This window comes from Littorina saxatilis, linkage group LG4, assembly GCF_037325665.1.
Source record: "Littorina saxatilis isolate snail1 linkage group LG4, US_GU_Lsax_2.0, whole genome shotgun sequence".
NCBI classification, from domain to species: Eukaryota; Metazoa; Mollusca; class Gastropoda; order Littorinimorpha; family Littorinidae; genus Littorina; species Littorina saxatilis.
In genome coordinates this window covers 58,227,569-58,241,413 of record NC_090248.1, presented here as the reverse complement: position 1 = coordinate 58,241,413, position 13,845 = coordinate 58,227,569, and the positions used below count along the sequence as shown (strand labels likewise).

Below are 13,845 nucleotides of genomic sequence, written 5' to 3'. Positions count from 1 at the left end.
TCTCTCTCTCTCTCCATATAAAGAATTAACACAAAGGAGAACCTCAGTCGAACATTCGGGCGCGTAACATTCACATCTCTTACCGGGGCCCTAGGTGGTTTCTCTGTAGACAAGTCCAGTTTCGCCAAAGCCGCGTACGTCTGTGAAATTTACTTGACAGAAGTGCCACGGCGGGTTCTGGTTTGTGCACAGTTTCCCTGCTGGACTATGTAAGGTTTTCCATGTCGTGGATTTCAGCAGGGAATGATTGAATTGTCAGTTGATCGTTTATTTTTCCCGCTGTTCACACTCCCCCCCCCCCCCCCCCCCCATATCCACCCTTCTCCTTTTTGTAAAGAGACTAATCCTGATATAGGCCTACAATTAAAGTTTTGTATTCGTATATTTGCAGACAGTAATGTTCTGGCCTCAGCCGAAATATAAGTGTGCCTGGAAGGCGGTCCCAGCCTTGTGAAGTGTGTGTTTAACCCGCTAAGTAAGTCATACCGTCACGGCTGACTGAGTCCATTCAGCACCGCTCCAAGACCGCACAGGTGTTAGTCACGCCGGGTAGCCGGGTGGTAATTATGTGGCGGCCACCCGACGGCCTCACCCGTCCACGCCGCTTTTCTACCACGGCACGACACCCTATCACACTTTGTTTCACAAGGTGTTATGCACACTCTTAATTAGGCAGGTAACACATCGCAGTGCACAAAATTTCGGTACCACATACCACTGAGACATTGACATTGTAACAAATGATCGTAAGATTTATTGAGAGTACAGGCCGCTTTGTTCCCCTCACGTCTGGAACAGGGAGTCGGGTGTTTGGCCGTTCAACTCGTTGAATGCGGGTATTGCCGTATTGTGGCACCAGGCCAGGCTTGTGCTTTTACCCTTTTATGTTTTGGTGTGGGTGACTGTGGGTGCGTGTTTTTCGGGTGGCGAGGTGGCAGGGAAAGTAGAGGTCGTCGCCTTTATCGTTGGGACTGTACTGCGCATACAGAGGGAAGAAAGCCGTGGAATGACTTCACCCGATGGCTGGGCAAACTTGTCCCTTTCTTTTCGTGCACCCACAAACTGGACAAAGTTTGGGTCCTGTCAGGACCATGGTGGACAGTTCCTCAGTCTTGTCAGCGCATTGGGAAAACGGGTAAGTTGACCATTTTTTAATATCATAGCGAGAGAGAGGACTGGCCAACGCATTGGGAAAACTTATAAGTTGATCATTTTATTATCATAGCTAGAGAGAGATGACTGGCCAACGCACTGTGAAAACTTATAAGTTGGTCATTTTAAGTTCTCTAACATCTTGCTCCCCTACGACCAAAAATGGTTATTGGGCTTTACCTCTACCTTGATAACACTTTGGGACAGCTGGTAAGTTAATCTTTTTATTTTATTCTGTTAATTTCATAGCAAGCACGGAACAGGTCCTCTCAGACGTCATAGGCAAAGGGCACATGTACACACTTACAGGTTGTCTAATCATTATTGATAAATGATGTTTCGCTTGTAGTAACTGTAAAATTAACAACACAGATATGTGCTTTGGTATGTAATGAAATGAGACGATTTCTCTTCAGTCTTACACAATCAAATAATATAGCTGTATCTCGTCTTCCCTAGTCTCAGTTTGACTATGACCGCATGCGACATCAGGGCTCTAATACTTTCAGTGTCCCCACGACTGAAATAGTTTTGTTGGTTCCAGTGGTCCAATGCAAACCAACAATTGCAGAGAATGTAATTTTGTTTGTGTTATTACATTAAAATCTTTTTTTAACTAGATATTTCCCTATAAATGTGCTGACATTTTAGCCGGTGTTCTGATGTATTTTGGCTTATTGCACTACATGGAATTCGGGTTAGTTTCATGCACAATTCATAAACACAAATGACTGTTCAATGTTTCGCAGGGCCGGACTACCGGGGGGGTTATGGGGGTTGCGCAACCCCCCCCCCCCCCCCCCTAGCCTAAACATGTACCTCACTTATTTAAAACATTTTTTATTATAGTTTATTTTATGCCGTTTCATGCAAGGAGCGACCATTTTGCTATCTCAGAATATGACCTACCCATCAGCTTCAGGGGGCTTCGCCCCCTGACCCCCACTGGCAACCCCCCCCTCCTCTTAGCCTAGTCCGGCCCTGTTTCGAACAATACTTCCTGAGATGATCGTTTCTATCTTTTTTGCAGCAATTTATAGCGGACACGTTAAATGCTGACAAAGCAAGACCTGGGAATACAGTAGGAACAGGTAATGCGTGCTTAGCGATGACGTCGCCTGATCGCTTTACTGTGACAGACCTACACGAAACCAGTTTCAGGGATGGCTATTGCCATGTAAACTGATAAAGGAATCAAACCTGCATCGGTCCTAATTGTCATATAGGTTGCGGGGACGATAAACATAAAGTAACCAACCGACCGACATCGGCTGAACCAGTAGGAAGTGAATGACTGTGTCCACCTGAATGGGCAGACCTTACGACAGCTGTGAAAAAACCAACCGGGCCACAGGGGCAACAAGGGAGACAACTGCAGTAGCCATGAAGGTCACCTTGAAACAGAGAAGACACACACGCAGTGGTAACCTTGCCCCAAACTCATCCTCGCTGTCCAAAAGGCAACCTTAACTGATACAACATTAACAGAATCTCAGGAGTGTTTGCACCAAAAGCCGCCAGGATGAACTTTATGTCTTGACTGATACGACATAAACAGAATCTCAGTGGAAGTATAGGAACCCAAAGCCGCCAGGATGAACTTCATGCCTTGACTCATACGACATTAACAGAATCTCAGCAGCGTACGCGTGTTGCACTGCAAGCCGCCAGGATGAACTTCATGCCTTGACTCATACGACATTAACAGAATCTCAGTAGCGTGTTGCACTACAAGCTGCCAGGATGAACTTCATGCCTTGACTCATATAACAGAATCTCAGGAGTGTTTGCACTACAAGCCGCCAGGATGAACTTCATGCCTTGACTGATACGACATTAACAGAATCTCAGTAGCGTGTTGCACTACAAGCCGTTAGGATGAACTTCATGACGCAGATGGGCGATGGCCACGGCTACACGCCGCCCGTCAGCTTCCACCTCCGCCCCGACCACTTCGAAACCGAGGCTCACTCACCCACACCCAAGCGACGTCACACGATGATCGGCAACGTCAGCGATGACGCGTCGGGCCATGGGTCGTCTCGGCGGGGGTCTCACGTGTCGCGCCCCAAGTCCATGGCCCTGGACATCCCGCTGACAGAGCTGGGGTCCAACCACCGGGCCGGCTCGTCCAGCAAGGTGCACAACAACAACAACAACAACAACAACAACAACAACAACAACAACAACAACAACAACCACACGCGCACCGACAGTCACGTCAACGACGAGGCGCTGGAGCAGCTGCTACCTGAGCAGGGGGAGAACGGGGCAGAGGTGCCCTACGCCTCCGACTACCTGACCCCCGCCTACACGGAGTACCTGCCCGCCGAGCACGACTGTGAGGATGAGGGCTGTCAGCGCGCCATCATCAACGTCAGCGGCCTGAGGTTCGAAACCCAGCTCCGCACGTTGGGCCGCCTGCCACACACGTTGCTCGGCGACCCGGGCAAGCGGCGTCACTACTGGGACGAGAGCCGACACGAGTTCTTCTTCGACCGGCACCGGCCCACCTTCCAGGCCGTGCTGTACTACTACCAGTCGGGAGGCAGACTGAAGCGCCCCCTGGAGGTGCCCATGGACATCTTTCTCAACGAGCTGATGTTCTACGAGCTGGGCGGCGCCGTGATCGACTCGTTCAAGGAGAACGAGGGCTACATCGTGGAGAAGGAGCAGCCCCGCGGGCCGGAGAACAACGTGCTGCACCGGATCTGGATAGTGCTGGAGTACCCCGAGTCGTCCATGCTGGCCAAGGTCTTCGCGCTGCTGTCCGTCATCTTCATCCTCCTGTCCGTCGTCATCTTCTGCACGGAGACGCTGCCCATGTTCAAGGACGCGGGGTGCCGCAACGTGACGTCGACGGCCAGTGACGGTACAGTGACCTTCCAGTCCCTGCCCGACCTGCTCGACCCGCTCTTCCTGTGCGAGACGTGCTGCATCGCCTGGTTCGTCATGGAGCTCGCCCTGCGTCTGATCGTCAGCCCCTCCAAGATCACCTTCTTCAGGGCCACCATCAACTGGATCGACCTGGTCGCCATCGCGCCCTACTTCATCTTCCTCACGCTCAACCACGTGACCGGGGACTGCAACAGCGGCCACAAGAGCTCGGTGCTGTCGGTGTTGCGCGTGCTGCGCGTGGTGAGAATCTTCAAGCTGTCCAAACACTCGGAGGGGCTCAAGATCCTGGGCATGACGCTCAAGAACTCCATTCGGGAACTGTCCATGTTCGTGCTGTTCATCGGCATCGCCACCGTCATTTTCTCGGGCGCCATCTTCTACGCGGAGCTGGACGAGCCCAACTCGCAGTTCAGGTCCATACCGGACGCCTTCTGGTGGGCCATCGTCTCCATGACGACCGTGGGCTACGGGGACGTTGTGCCGCGCGGCGTGCCGGGAAAACTGGTGGGCGGCGTGTGCGTGCTGTCCGGAGTGCTGGCCATCGCGCTGCCCGTGCCGGTCATCGTCGCCAACTTTAACAACTACTACCGCCACTACACAGGTAGAGGTCGCTGAGCGTTGCTTAATGTTGATGCTACATAGATGTGTTGTTACAACTAGGTAGAGGTCGCTGACCTTGGCTTTATGTTGATGCTACATAGATGTGTTGCAACTACTACCACACAGGTAGAGGTAGCTGAGCTTGGCTTTATGTTGATGCCACATAGAGGTGTTGCAACTACTACCACACAGGTAGAGGTAGCTGAGCTTGGCTTTATGTTGATGCTACATAGATGTGTTGCAACTACTACCACACAGGTAGAGGTAGCTGAGCTTGGCTTTATGTTGATGCTACATAGAGGTGTTGTAACAACTAGGTAGAGGACGATGAGCATGTTATTTTGTTCTCATCTAAACTGAGCACAAACATTATTGCACACATTTTCGTACCCGAAGAATTGATTCTCTTGTCGTTTGAGTCAGACTGTCCATGCCATTCAAGGCACTCAGCTTGGTTGTACAATACAATACAATACAATACAATACAATACAATACAATAAACTTTATTAATCTCTAAAAGAGAAATTGCATTGCTGAGCTTTTGTGTCCGTAATAAAACATACATAAAACATTCAGAAATAAACATTTGTTCTTTGTCATTCATACATTCTTGTGTTCTTATACATTACTTCAATTTATACATCAATATTTTATCATAATTATGTACATACATTTATTCTCTTTTGTCTGGCACACTTGTATAATAAAACATTTCTTTTACAGAGGTCACGTGACCGCCTCCCAAATAAGGGTACCCCCAAAATCGACCTGACAAAACGTAAGGTATACATCGACGAAAAATCGACGGAAGTTCAGAATAGGCACATCTTGGCAACTTTTACATGCGAGGAGAAAGTCTTATTAGGAAGGCTGTCCAAAAAGTGTGCCAGGCAGACAAGTCAAGTGCATTATTAGCAGAAAAGTTTAAATGAAATGACAAGGGAATGAGTGCTTTAGTTGGGGTACGAAAAGGGGTGAATTATGGTTGGCTAAGTTCAAGTTGTATAGGAGTGTTGTAACAAATACAGGTACCTCAACTACACAGGTTGAGGCGGTTAATCGTGGCTTGTTGCTGTAGTTACATAGAGTGTTGTAACACCTGTTGCATGGTTGTGCATGTTCGTCTAGTTGTTGATTAGATTGCTGTAACATTGAATTGGACTAGGTGTGTTGTAACCCCCCGCGGGTTAGGGGGAGTCCCATATTGGTTGGGACGAGAAAGAATTTACCCGATGCTACCCAGCATGTCGTAAGAGGCGACTAACGGTTCTGTTTCTCCTTTTACCCTTGTTAAGTGTTTCTTGCATAGAATATAGTCAATGTTTGTAAAGATTTTAGTCAAGCAGTATGTAAGAAATGTTAAGTGCATTCTCCCAGTAAGGTCATATATTGTACTACGTTGCAAGCCCCTGGAGCAATTTTTTGATTAGTGCTTTTGTGAACAAGAAACAATTAACAAGTGGCTCTATCCCATCTCCCCCTTTTCCCCTATCCCATCTCCCCCCTTTCCTCGTCGCGATATAACCTTGAATGGTTGAAAACGACGTTAAACACCAAATAAAGAAAAAGAAAGTAAAGGTGTGTTGTAACAATACATTACACAGTTGTAGAGGACGACGAGCCTTGCTCTGTGTGTTGTTACATAGATGTGCTGTAACAACTACTTCAGACACCACACAGACAGAACAATGTGCATTTGTGACCCTCCACCACGAAATGAGTCGCATGTCACCTCGCGCGGTTCTGCGCTCGGCTTATAAATATAAGTCCGGGGAGTGTCTGGTAACAGTGTGAGGGTCACCTTAGTCACAGGCTTATAACTCAAACAGTTTTCGCTCTTTTCTAAAACGGTTTTCACCACTCGATAGAGCATAAAAATCTCGTTATGAAAATGTAAAAATATGAACATCATGCAAAGGTGACATGCGACTTATTCCGTGGTGGAGGGTCACATTTTCCATCTAGTTGACCAGAGTTTTGTAACAGTGACTTGAACTTGGCGTGTTGTAACAACGACTAGCTCCACTAAACACCGGTCTTGAATAGAATTAAAATGCTGAAGACACGGTAAACAATAACAACCAATCCACTACACACGTAGCTGTCGATGGGCTTGGTGTTTTGTTGTTGTAAAATAGATGTGTTGTGCGTATAAAGTTAACTAGATGTGCTTGTACTATTTTCCCCCCACAAGTAGACTACGTTTGCTACGCAAGTTTGTATTAGCTTTCTTGATGCTGTAACAACTAATATAAGCACCACAACGTAAGAGTGCGATAGTTGTGTGCATTTTTATATCCTAGTTCAATAGATATGGAACTAAGTGGATGTGTTGTAACGACTGTGATGTTGGTAAAAGTAAAGTATCACATGCACGACACAGGTAGAGGACAGGTAGCTCAGTTGGTAGAGCACTGGACTTGTGATCATAGTGTCACGGGTAGGTCGGTTAGTAGAGCACTGGACTTGTGATCATAGTGTCACGGGTAGGTCGGTTAGTAGAGCACTGGACTTGTGATCATAGTGTCACGGGTAGGTCGGTTAGTAGAGCACTGGACTTGTGATCATAGTGTCACGGGTAGGTCGGTTAGTAGAGCACTGGACTTGTGATCATAGTGTCACGGGTAGGTCGGTTAGTAGAGCACTGGACTTGTGATCATAGTGTCACGGGTAGGTCGGTTAGTAGAGCACTGGACTTGTGATCATAGTATCACGGGTAGGTCGGTTAGTAGAGCACTGGACTTGTGATCATAGTGTCACGGGTAGGTCGGTAAGTAGAGCACTGGACTTGTGATCATACGTGTCACGGGTAGGTCGGTTAGTAGAGCACTGGACTTGCGATCATAGTGTCACGGGTAGGTCGGTTAGTAAAGCACTGGACTTGTGATCATAGTGTCACGGGTAGGTCGGTTAGTAGAGCACTGGACTTGTGATCATAGTGTCACGGGTAGGTCGGTTAGTAGAGCACTGGACTTGTGATCATAGTGTCACGGGTAGGTCGGTTAGTAGAGCACTGGACTTGTGATCATAGTGGCACGGGTAGGTCGGTTAGTAGAGCACTGGACTTGTGATCATAGTGGCACGGGTAGGTCTGTTAGGAGAGCACTGGACTTGTGATCATAGTGTCACGGGTAGGTCGGTTAGGAGAGCACTGGACTTGTGATCATAGTGTCACGGGTAGGTCGGTTAGTAGAGCACTGGACTTGTGATCATAGTGTCACGGGTAGGTCGGTTAGTAGAGCACTGGACTTGTGATCATAGTGGCACGGGTAGGTCGGTTAGTAGAGCACTGGACTTGTGATCATAGTGTCACGGGTAGGTCGGTTAGTAGAGCACTGGACTTGTGATCATAGTGGCACGGGTAGGTCGGTTAGTAGAGCACTGGACTTGTGATCATAGTGTCACGGGTAGGTCGGTTAGGAGAGCACTGGACTTGTGATCATAGTGTCACGGGTAGGTCGGTTAGGAGAGCACTGGACTTGTGATCATAGTGTCACGGGTAGGTCGGTTAGTAGAGCACTGGACTTGTGATCATAGTGTCACGGGTAGGTCGGTTAGTAGAGCACTGGACTTGTGATCATAGTGGCACGGGTAGGTCGGTTAGGAGAGCACTGGACTTGTGATCATAGTGTCACGGGTAGGTCGGTTAGTAGAGCACTGGACTTGTGATCATAGTGTCACGGGTAGGTCGGTTAGTAGAGCACTGGACTTGTGATCATAGTGGCACGGGTAGGTCGGTTAGTAGAGCACTGGACTTGTGATCATAGTGTCACGGGTAGGTCGGTTAGTAGAGCACTGGACTTGTGATCATAGTGGCACGGGTAGGTCGGTTAGTAGAGCACTGGACTTGTGATCATAGTGTCACGGGTAGGTCGGTTAGGAGAGCACTGGACTTGTGATCATAGTGTCACGGGTAGGTCGGTTAGTAGAGCACTGGACTTGTGATCATAGTGTCACGGGTAGGTCGGTTAGTAGAGCACTGGACTTGTGATCATAGTGGCACGGGTAGGTCGGTTAGTAGAGCACTGGACTTGTGATCATAGTGTCACGGGTAGGTCGGTTAGTAGAGCACTGGACTTGTGATCGTAGTGTCACGGGTAGGTCGGTTAGTAGAGCACTGGACTTGTGATCATAGTGTCACGGGTAGGTCGGTTAGTAGAGCACTGGACTTGTGATCATAGTGTCACGGGTAGGTCGGTTAGTAGAGCACTGGACTTGTGATCATAGTGGCACGGGTAGGTCGGTTAGTAGAGCACTGGACTTGTGATCATAGTGGCACGGGTAGGTCGGTTAGTAGAGCACTGGACTTGTGATCATAAGGTCACGGGTTCGAATCCAGGCAGGGACGGACACGGGTCAACTTTATGTTCAGACTCAGACACAGAATCCATGTCCAACCCCCTGTCACACTGTGGCACGTAAAAGACCTCGGCTATTCTGCCATAAGTGCAGGTGGCTGATTACACTAAACACGCACACACCGCGGGATAGCGCGACTCTTGTTGCTAGCTTTCCACTGGGAGGGAGCTCGAGCGACATGGATTTCCTAGCAATGGCCTAATAAAGTAATCAAATGATATGAAACACCTAGGTGTGTTAGATGTAAGGTAGACGTGGTGTACGTAGCACACCAACACCTGTAACAACAACTACCTGCACTGCAAAGGTAAAGGACGATGATGACGTCCTTTTCGGCTAGGTAAGTAGACGTAACGTTACTTTAAATCAACTAGACGTGTTGTAACACACACACGTAACAACTACTACATGTATTGTACGGTGCACGTGCATTTTTCTTCTAGTTAAAAAGATGTTGTTACTTGGAACGAACTAGATGTGCTGTAACAACTACATACCGTCACGGTCATAAACACATTGCATAAAGAGTTTGTTCAAGTTTTGAGAAAAACATGAAATTGAAAAAGACTCAAGTCAAGACAGATAGGCAGCTCCACTCCAAGACAGAAGAATTAAGCTGGTTTTACATGTGACTTCTGCTCCCCCTTTGCACATGTGATAGAAGAGATCGAGAGTAATAGGATGGACTCAATGAGCTATGCAATTGTGTTATGTGATGATATTACACCACACAGCAAGGGGACGATTGACGTATTCTTTCTGGTAGCCATGTGCATGAATGCTCTTGTAGCTAACTACATGTGCTCTCCCACACACACATTTAGTGTAACTAGTACCACAGACATGTTACAGCCCGAGGAATATAGTCGTGCCTTACACTTGTTGTTAATTGTATAGAAATGCTGTAACCTGTAACTACTAAGATGTGCTGTTACCTGCAGTTGCCTATGTATGTGTTGTTACTTGCAGTTACCTAGACGTGGTTGTGTAGATGTGGTGTTACATGCACTTGCCTAGATTTACTAATACCAGCTGTAGCCTAGCTGTTACATGCAGTTATGTAGATGTGATGTTACATGCAGTTACGTAGATGTGATGTTACATGCAGTTACTTAGATCTGTCGTTGCTGATAGTAACCTATGTGTGTTGCTACCTAGATGTGTTGTTAAATGCAGTAACCTAGATAAGCTGTTACATGCAGTAACCTATATTTGATGTAACTTGCAGTACCTAGATGAGCTGTTACATGCTGCACACACAACGCAGGTAGAAGTGGTGTTCACGCCTTTTTCGTCTAGTTGACTAGATGTAGTGACTAGTTGTAGAAGCTCATTGACTAGATGTAGTGACTAGTTGACTAATTGGCTAGATGTAGTGGCTAGTCAGTGACTATATGTAATGACGAGTTGAACAGATATAGTGACTAGCTGTAGTAGCGGTAGATGTCTTTGTTGTTGCAATGTAACTTGCCTTACTAGCTGCACACTAAGCCAAGACAAGGGGGATAACCAAGACAAGGGGGATAACTACACGTGTAGACGATGCATGACCTCACTTCCTTGTTTTATATCACCTAATACTGGTTTGCTTTTGTGTAGATTTGTTGTATTTGTTCTTTTTTTCAATGATTGTGCCGTAGCGTATTACGGTGTAACAGATAGCACACGGACTGTTAACGTCTTCCTTAATACGTTTTACAATCAGGACAGGCGCTTGTGAATCAGTTTGCATTTAAAAATGGTTTTTTTAATTTTGTTTATTGTAGTTATTGTTATAGCTGACAATCATTTCTACTATGTAGACATTTGAACAATGCAAGGCCTTTTTGATTTATGGTGCTATCACTATTTTGTCTGTGTGTAGAATTTTAAATAGTTGTTAGTTTTCTTCGATGTTGCTACGGTAGACCTAACGCGTGCTTGTGTGCAGTTTGAACTAGACTAGTGATCTTTATTGTAGCCCTGTGCCACCACAGGTTAGCTGGCTTTTCATCGTCAGCCAACGTAGCACTTTTGTGAATATTAAATTTGTTTAGAAACTGTGATCTAAAGTGTGTATTGTGTTTGCATGAGTGTTAAACAGAGAGTAGTATGTAGCATTTGTCTAGCTGTCTTTATGCTTGTATGCTAGTGTACTAGAAATATGTACATATTATCTCATGTAGTAACTAATGGTATTTCGAGCGTTGCGTGTATGTGTGCGTGTGTGTGTGTGTGTGTGTAGTTTATACTGCTTCAAATATTATTGAATATGTATGCCGCCAAGAGAAATCTCTGCACGGGGCACGGTTGACGCTTGGGGGATCTGTTATTACCTGACTACAACCTTTTAGTATGCCATAGACTCTAAGTGCTGATGTCTCTTTTCCTTTCCCCTTTTTATTTTGATATAGTTTGTTTCAAGCTTGAAGGGTAAACAAAGGTTGTTACCTATTTGTGTCACGCACCCCCCCCCCCCCCCCCCCGCTCTCCCTGTCCCATTTCCCACAAAACTCGTTCTTTGGAAAGGCGTTTTTTCTAGTCAGCACTTGAAGACAATTATTCAACGCACTGTGTCCTAGCTTCTATCTATATATATATACGATGTGTGTCTGTGTGTCTGTGTGTGTGTCTGTGTGTGTGTCTGTCACGTATCTGTGTATCTGTGTATTCGCCATGCACGGCCAAAGTTCTCGATGGATCTGCTTCAAATTTGGTGGGTTTATTCAGAGAGACCCCGGACACAACCTCATCGATGAGATATTTCAACACGTGCTCTCAGCGCGCAGCGCTCAACCGATTTTGGTTCCACCTCAGCTACCCGGGCCCCCATACCGACACACCAAAGCCGCTACACCACATCACAACGCCAAAGTTCTCGCTGGATCTTTTTCAAATTTGGACACCGTATTCAGCTACACCCCGGACACAATATCATCGATGAGATATTTCAACACGTGCTCTCAGCGCGCAGCGCTGAACTGATTTTGGTTTTTGTGTTCATTTCACCATTATAAGTAACTCTTCCTTATCTTCTCCAGTGTTTGGCGTTTATCTCCCTTCCTTCGTGTGGCTTTCCCGTTTGTAAGTTACTATTACTATTTTTAGAATGTCACTGCGCTGTCCACTGCGCTGTCCACAACGCTTCCCTTGCACCCGTAAGTTGTTCTTACTGTCAAAGTGAAAAGGTCGAATCAATTTATAGCCACGCGAAAAATACACTCTCACCTATCTCTATATATTTATAGATACAGATATGCATATATATATACGGCTTCTCTGTGTGTGTGTGTGTTTGTGTGTGTGTGTGTGGGCAAAAACCTGTGTATTGTAGAGTTCTGTTTGTGATGTGGTCTAGCGGCTTTTGTCTGTCTGTATGTTCTGGCATTTGAGAAGCCACAGCAGATAATATAGGGCTAAGAAATAAGCTCTAAAATTCTCAATCCCGTTTGACAGGACTTCGCCTTCAAAGGTGATTGTGGTGAACCGCCACGCTGTCTGTCTCTGTCTCGCGATTCACCCCGGCGAAGCCGGGTATTCCTCTAGTACACCATATGGTTGTATACACTGTGCAGGTTCTATAATATGACTAGCCAGCACCGCTGACACTAAAGCCGCTTTCCGACCACCACGTGCACACGTAACCAGTTTTGCCTTGCCAGCTAGCCTTGTACTGAGCTTTACGTTGATATCATTCTCCCTGACGTCACTGCCCCGCACTCACACATTTAGCAAACAGACATTCATTCCTCGCGTATGATTGTGTCGATCTTTCGTGAAAAGAGATTTTGAAAAGGTAAGTTGATACTGTTAAACTCGTATTTCGCACAACTGACCCTCATTTCACGCAACAGTTTGATAACAAAACTGCCTGCTATCTCGATGACAAAGTCAGCTTCGTTCTGATCCCTACTGCCGCTTTTGTAGTTTGATACGCTTCTTGGTACTACATTTAAATTCCCCGTTTGAATGGACCCTCATTTATTTGTACTATTGTTTTTCTCTGGGTTTCCGGTGAAGATTTTTTTTCTTGAATTCAAAGAATTAAAAAATCACCTTCTCTGCTTATTTCTGAAACTCCTATAAACGGGTTGCCCCCCTAACCCCCCCCCTCCCCCCGCCGGCTGAAATTAAACATTTCATAGGTTTTTTTAGGGTCCGTTTATGAGAAGAAAAAAAAGCACATATGAACGAGTAGGGGGGGGGGGGGGGGTGTCTTCCAAAACCCAGTGCCCCCTCCCCTCCCCTAAATCCTACCCCGGAGACTGCCATTGTGGAAATCTTACATGCATATTAGTTAGCCAAGGTCCTTTCTACATAACATTCCAAATAAATATCAGGAATTTTAGATTAGTTTGTTCCCACAATCGTCCATTAAGAGCTTATTTCACTCTGAACCTATACATGTAGTACTAGATGAATACCCGCTTCGCCGGGTACGGCTTCGCCGGGAAGAAGTCGAGCCGAATACCCGGCTGCGCTGGGGACCCAGCCGGCGCACCGCACGACGGAAGGGGGATAAACGCGCAAAACACTGGAGAAGAGTAAAAATAGTATAACGGGAATATGGATTGAGCGTTGTCGACAGTGACCTTCTAAAAATAGAAACGGGAATATGGATTGACGCCACACGAAGGAAGGGAGATAAACGCTGAAAACACTGGAGAAGATAAGGAAGAGTTACTGGAAATGGATCCAGAGAAAAACCAAAATCGGTTCAGCACTGCGCGCTGAGAGCACGTGTTAAAATATCTCATCGAGCAGGTTGTGTCCGGGGTCTACCTGAATATGCCCACCAAATTTGAAACAGATCCATCAAGAACCTTGGGCGGCCGGGCATCGCGGACACACACACA

At 46.6% G+C, this 13,845-nt stretch overlaps 1 protein-coding gene across 5 annotated transcripts in view; it reads left to right on the top strand.

Annotated features, from left to right (window-relative positions):
* The first annotated feature begins 926 nt into the window (after positions 1-926).
* LOC138965197 (potassium voltage-gated channel subfamily A member 2-like) overlaps positions 927-13,845 on the top strand; it is a 32,627-nt gene continuing 19,708 nt past the window's right edge. For 2 of the 5 annotated variants that reach the window (XM_070337324.1, XM_070337321.1), the window contains exons 1-2: positions 929-1,135; positions 2,183-4,651. In XM_070337324.1, coding sequence (XP_070193425.1) covers positions 3,031-4,651 — 1,621 coding nt within the window. In that variant the 5' untranslated portion in view covers positions 929-1,135; positions 2,183-3,030. Of the gene's footprint in view, positions 1,136-2,182; positions 4,652-5,374; positions 6,218-13,845 lie in introns of those variants that run through there. The other 3 variants (XM_070337325.1, XM_070337322.1, XM_070337323.1) reach the window with 3 other exon arrangements.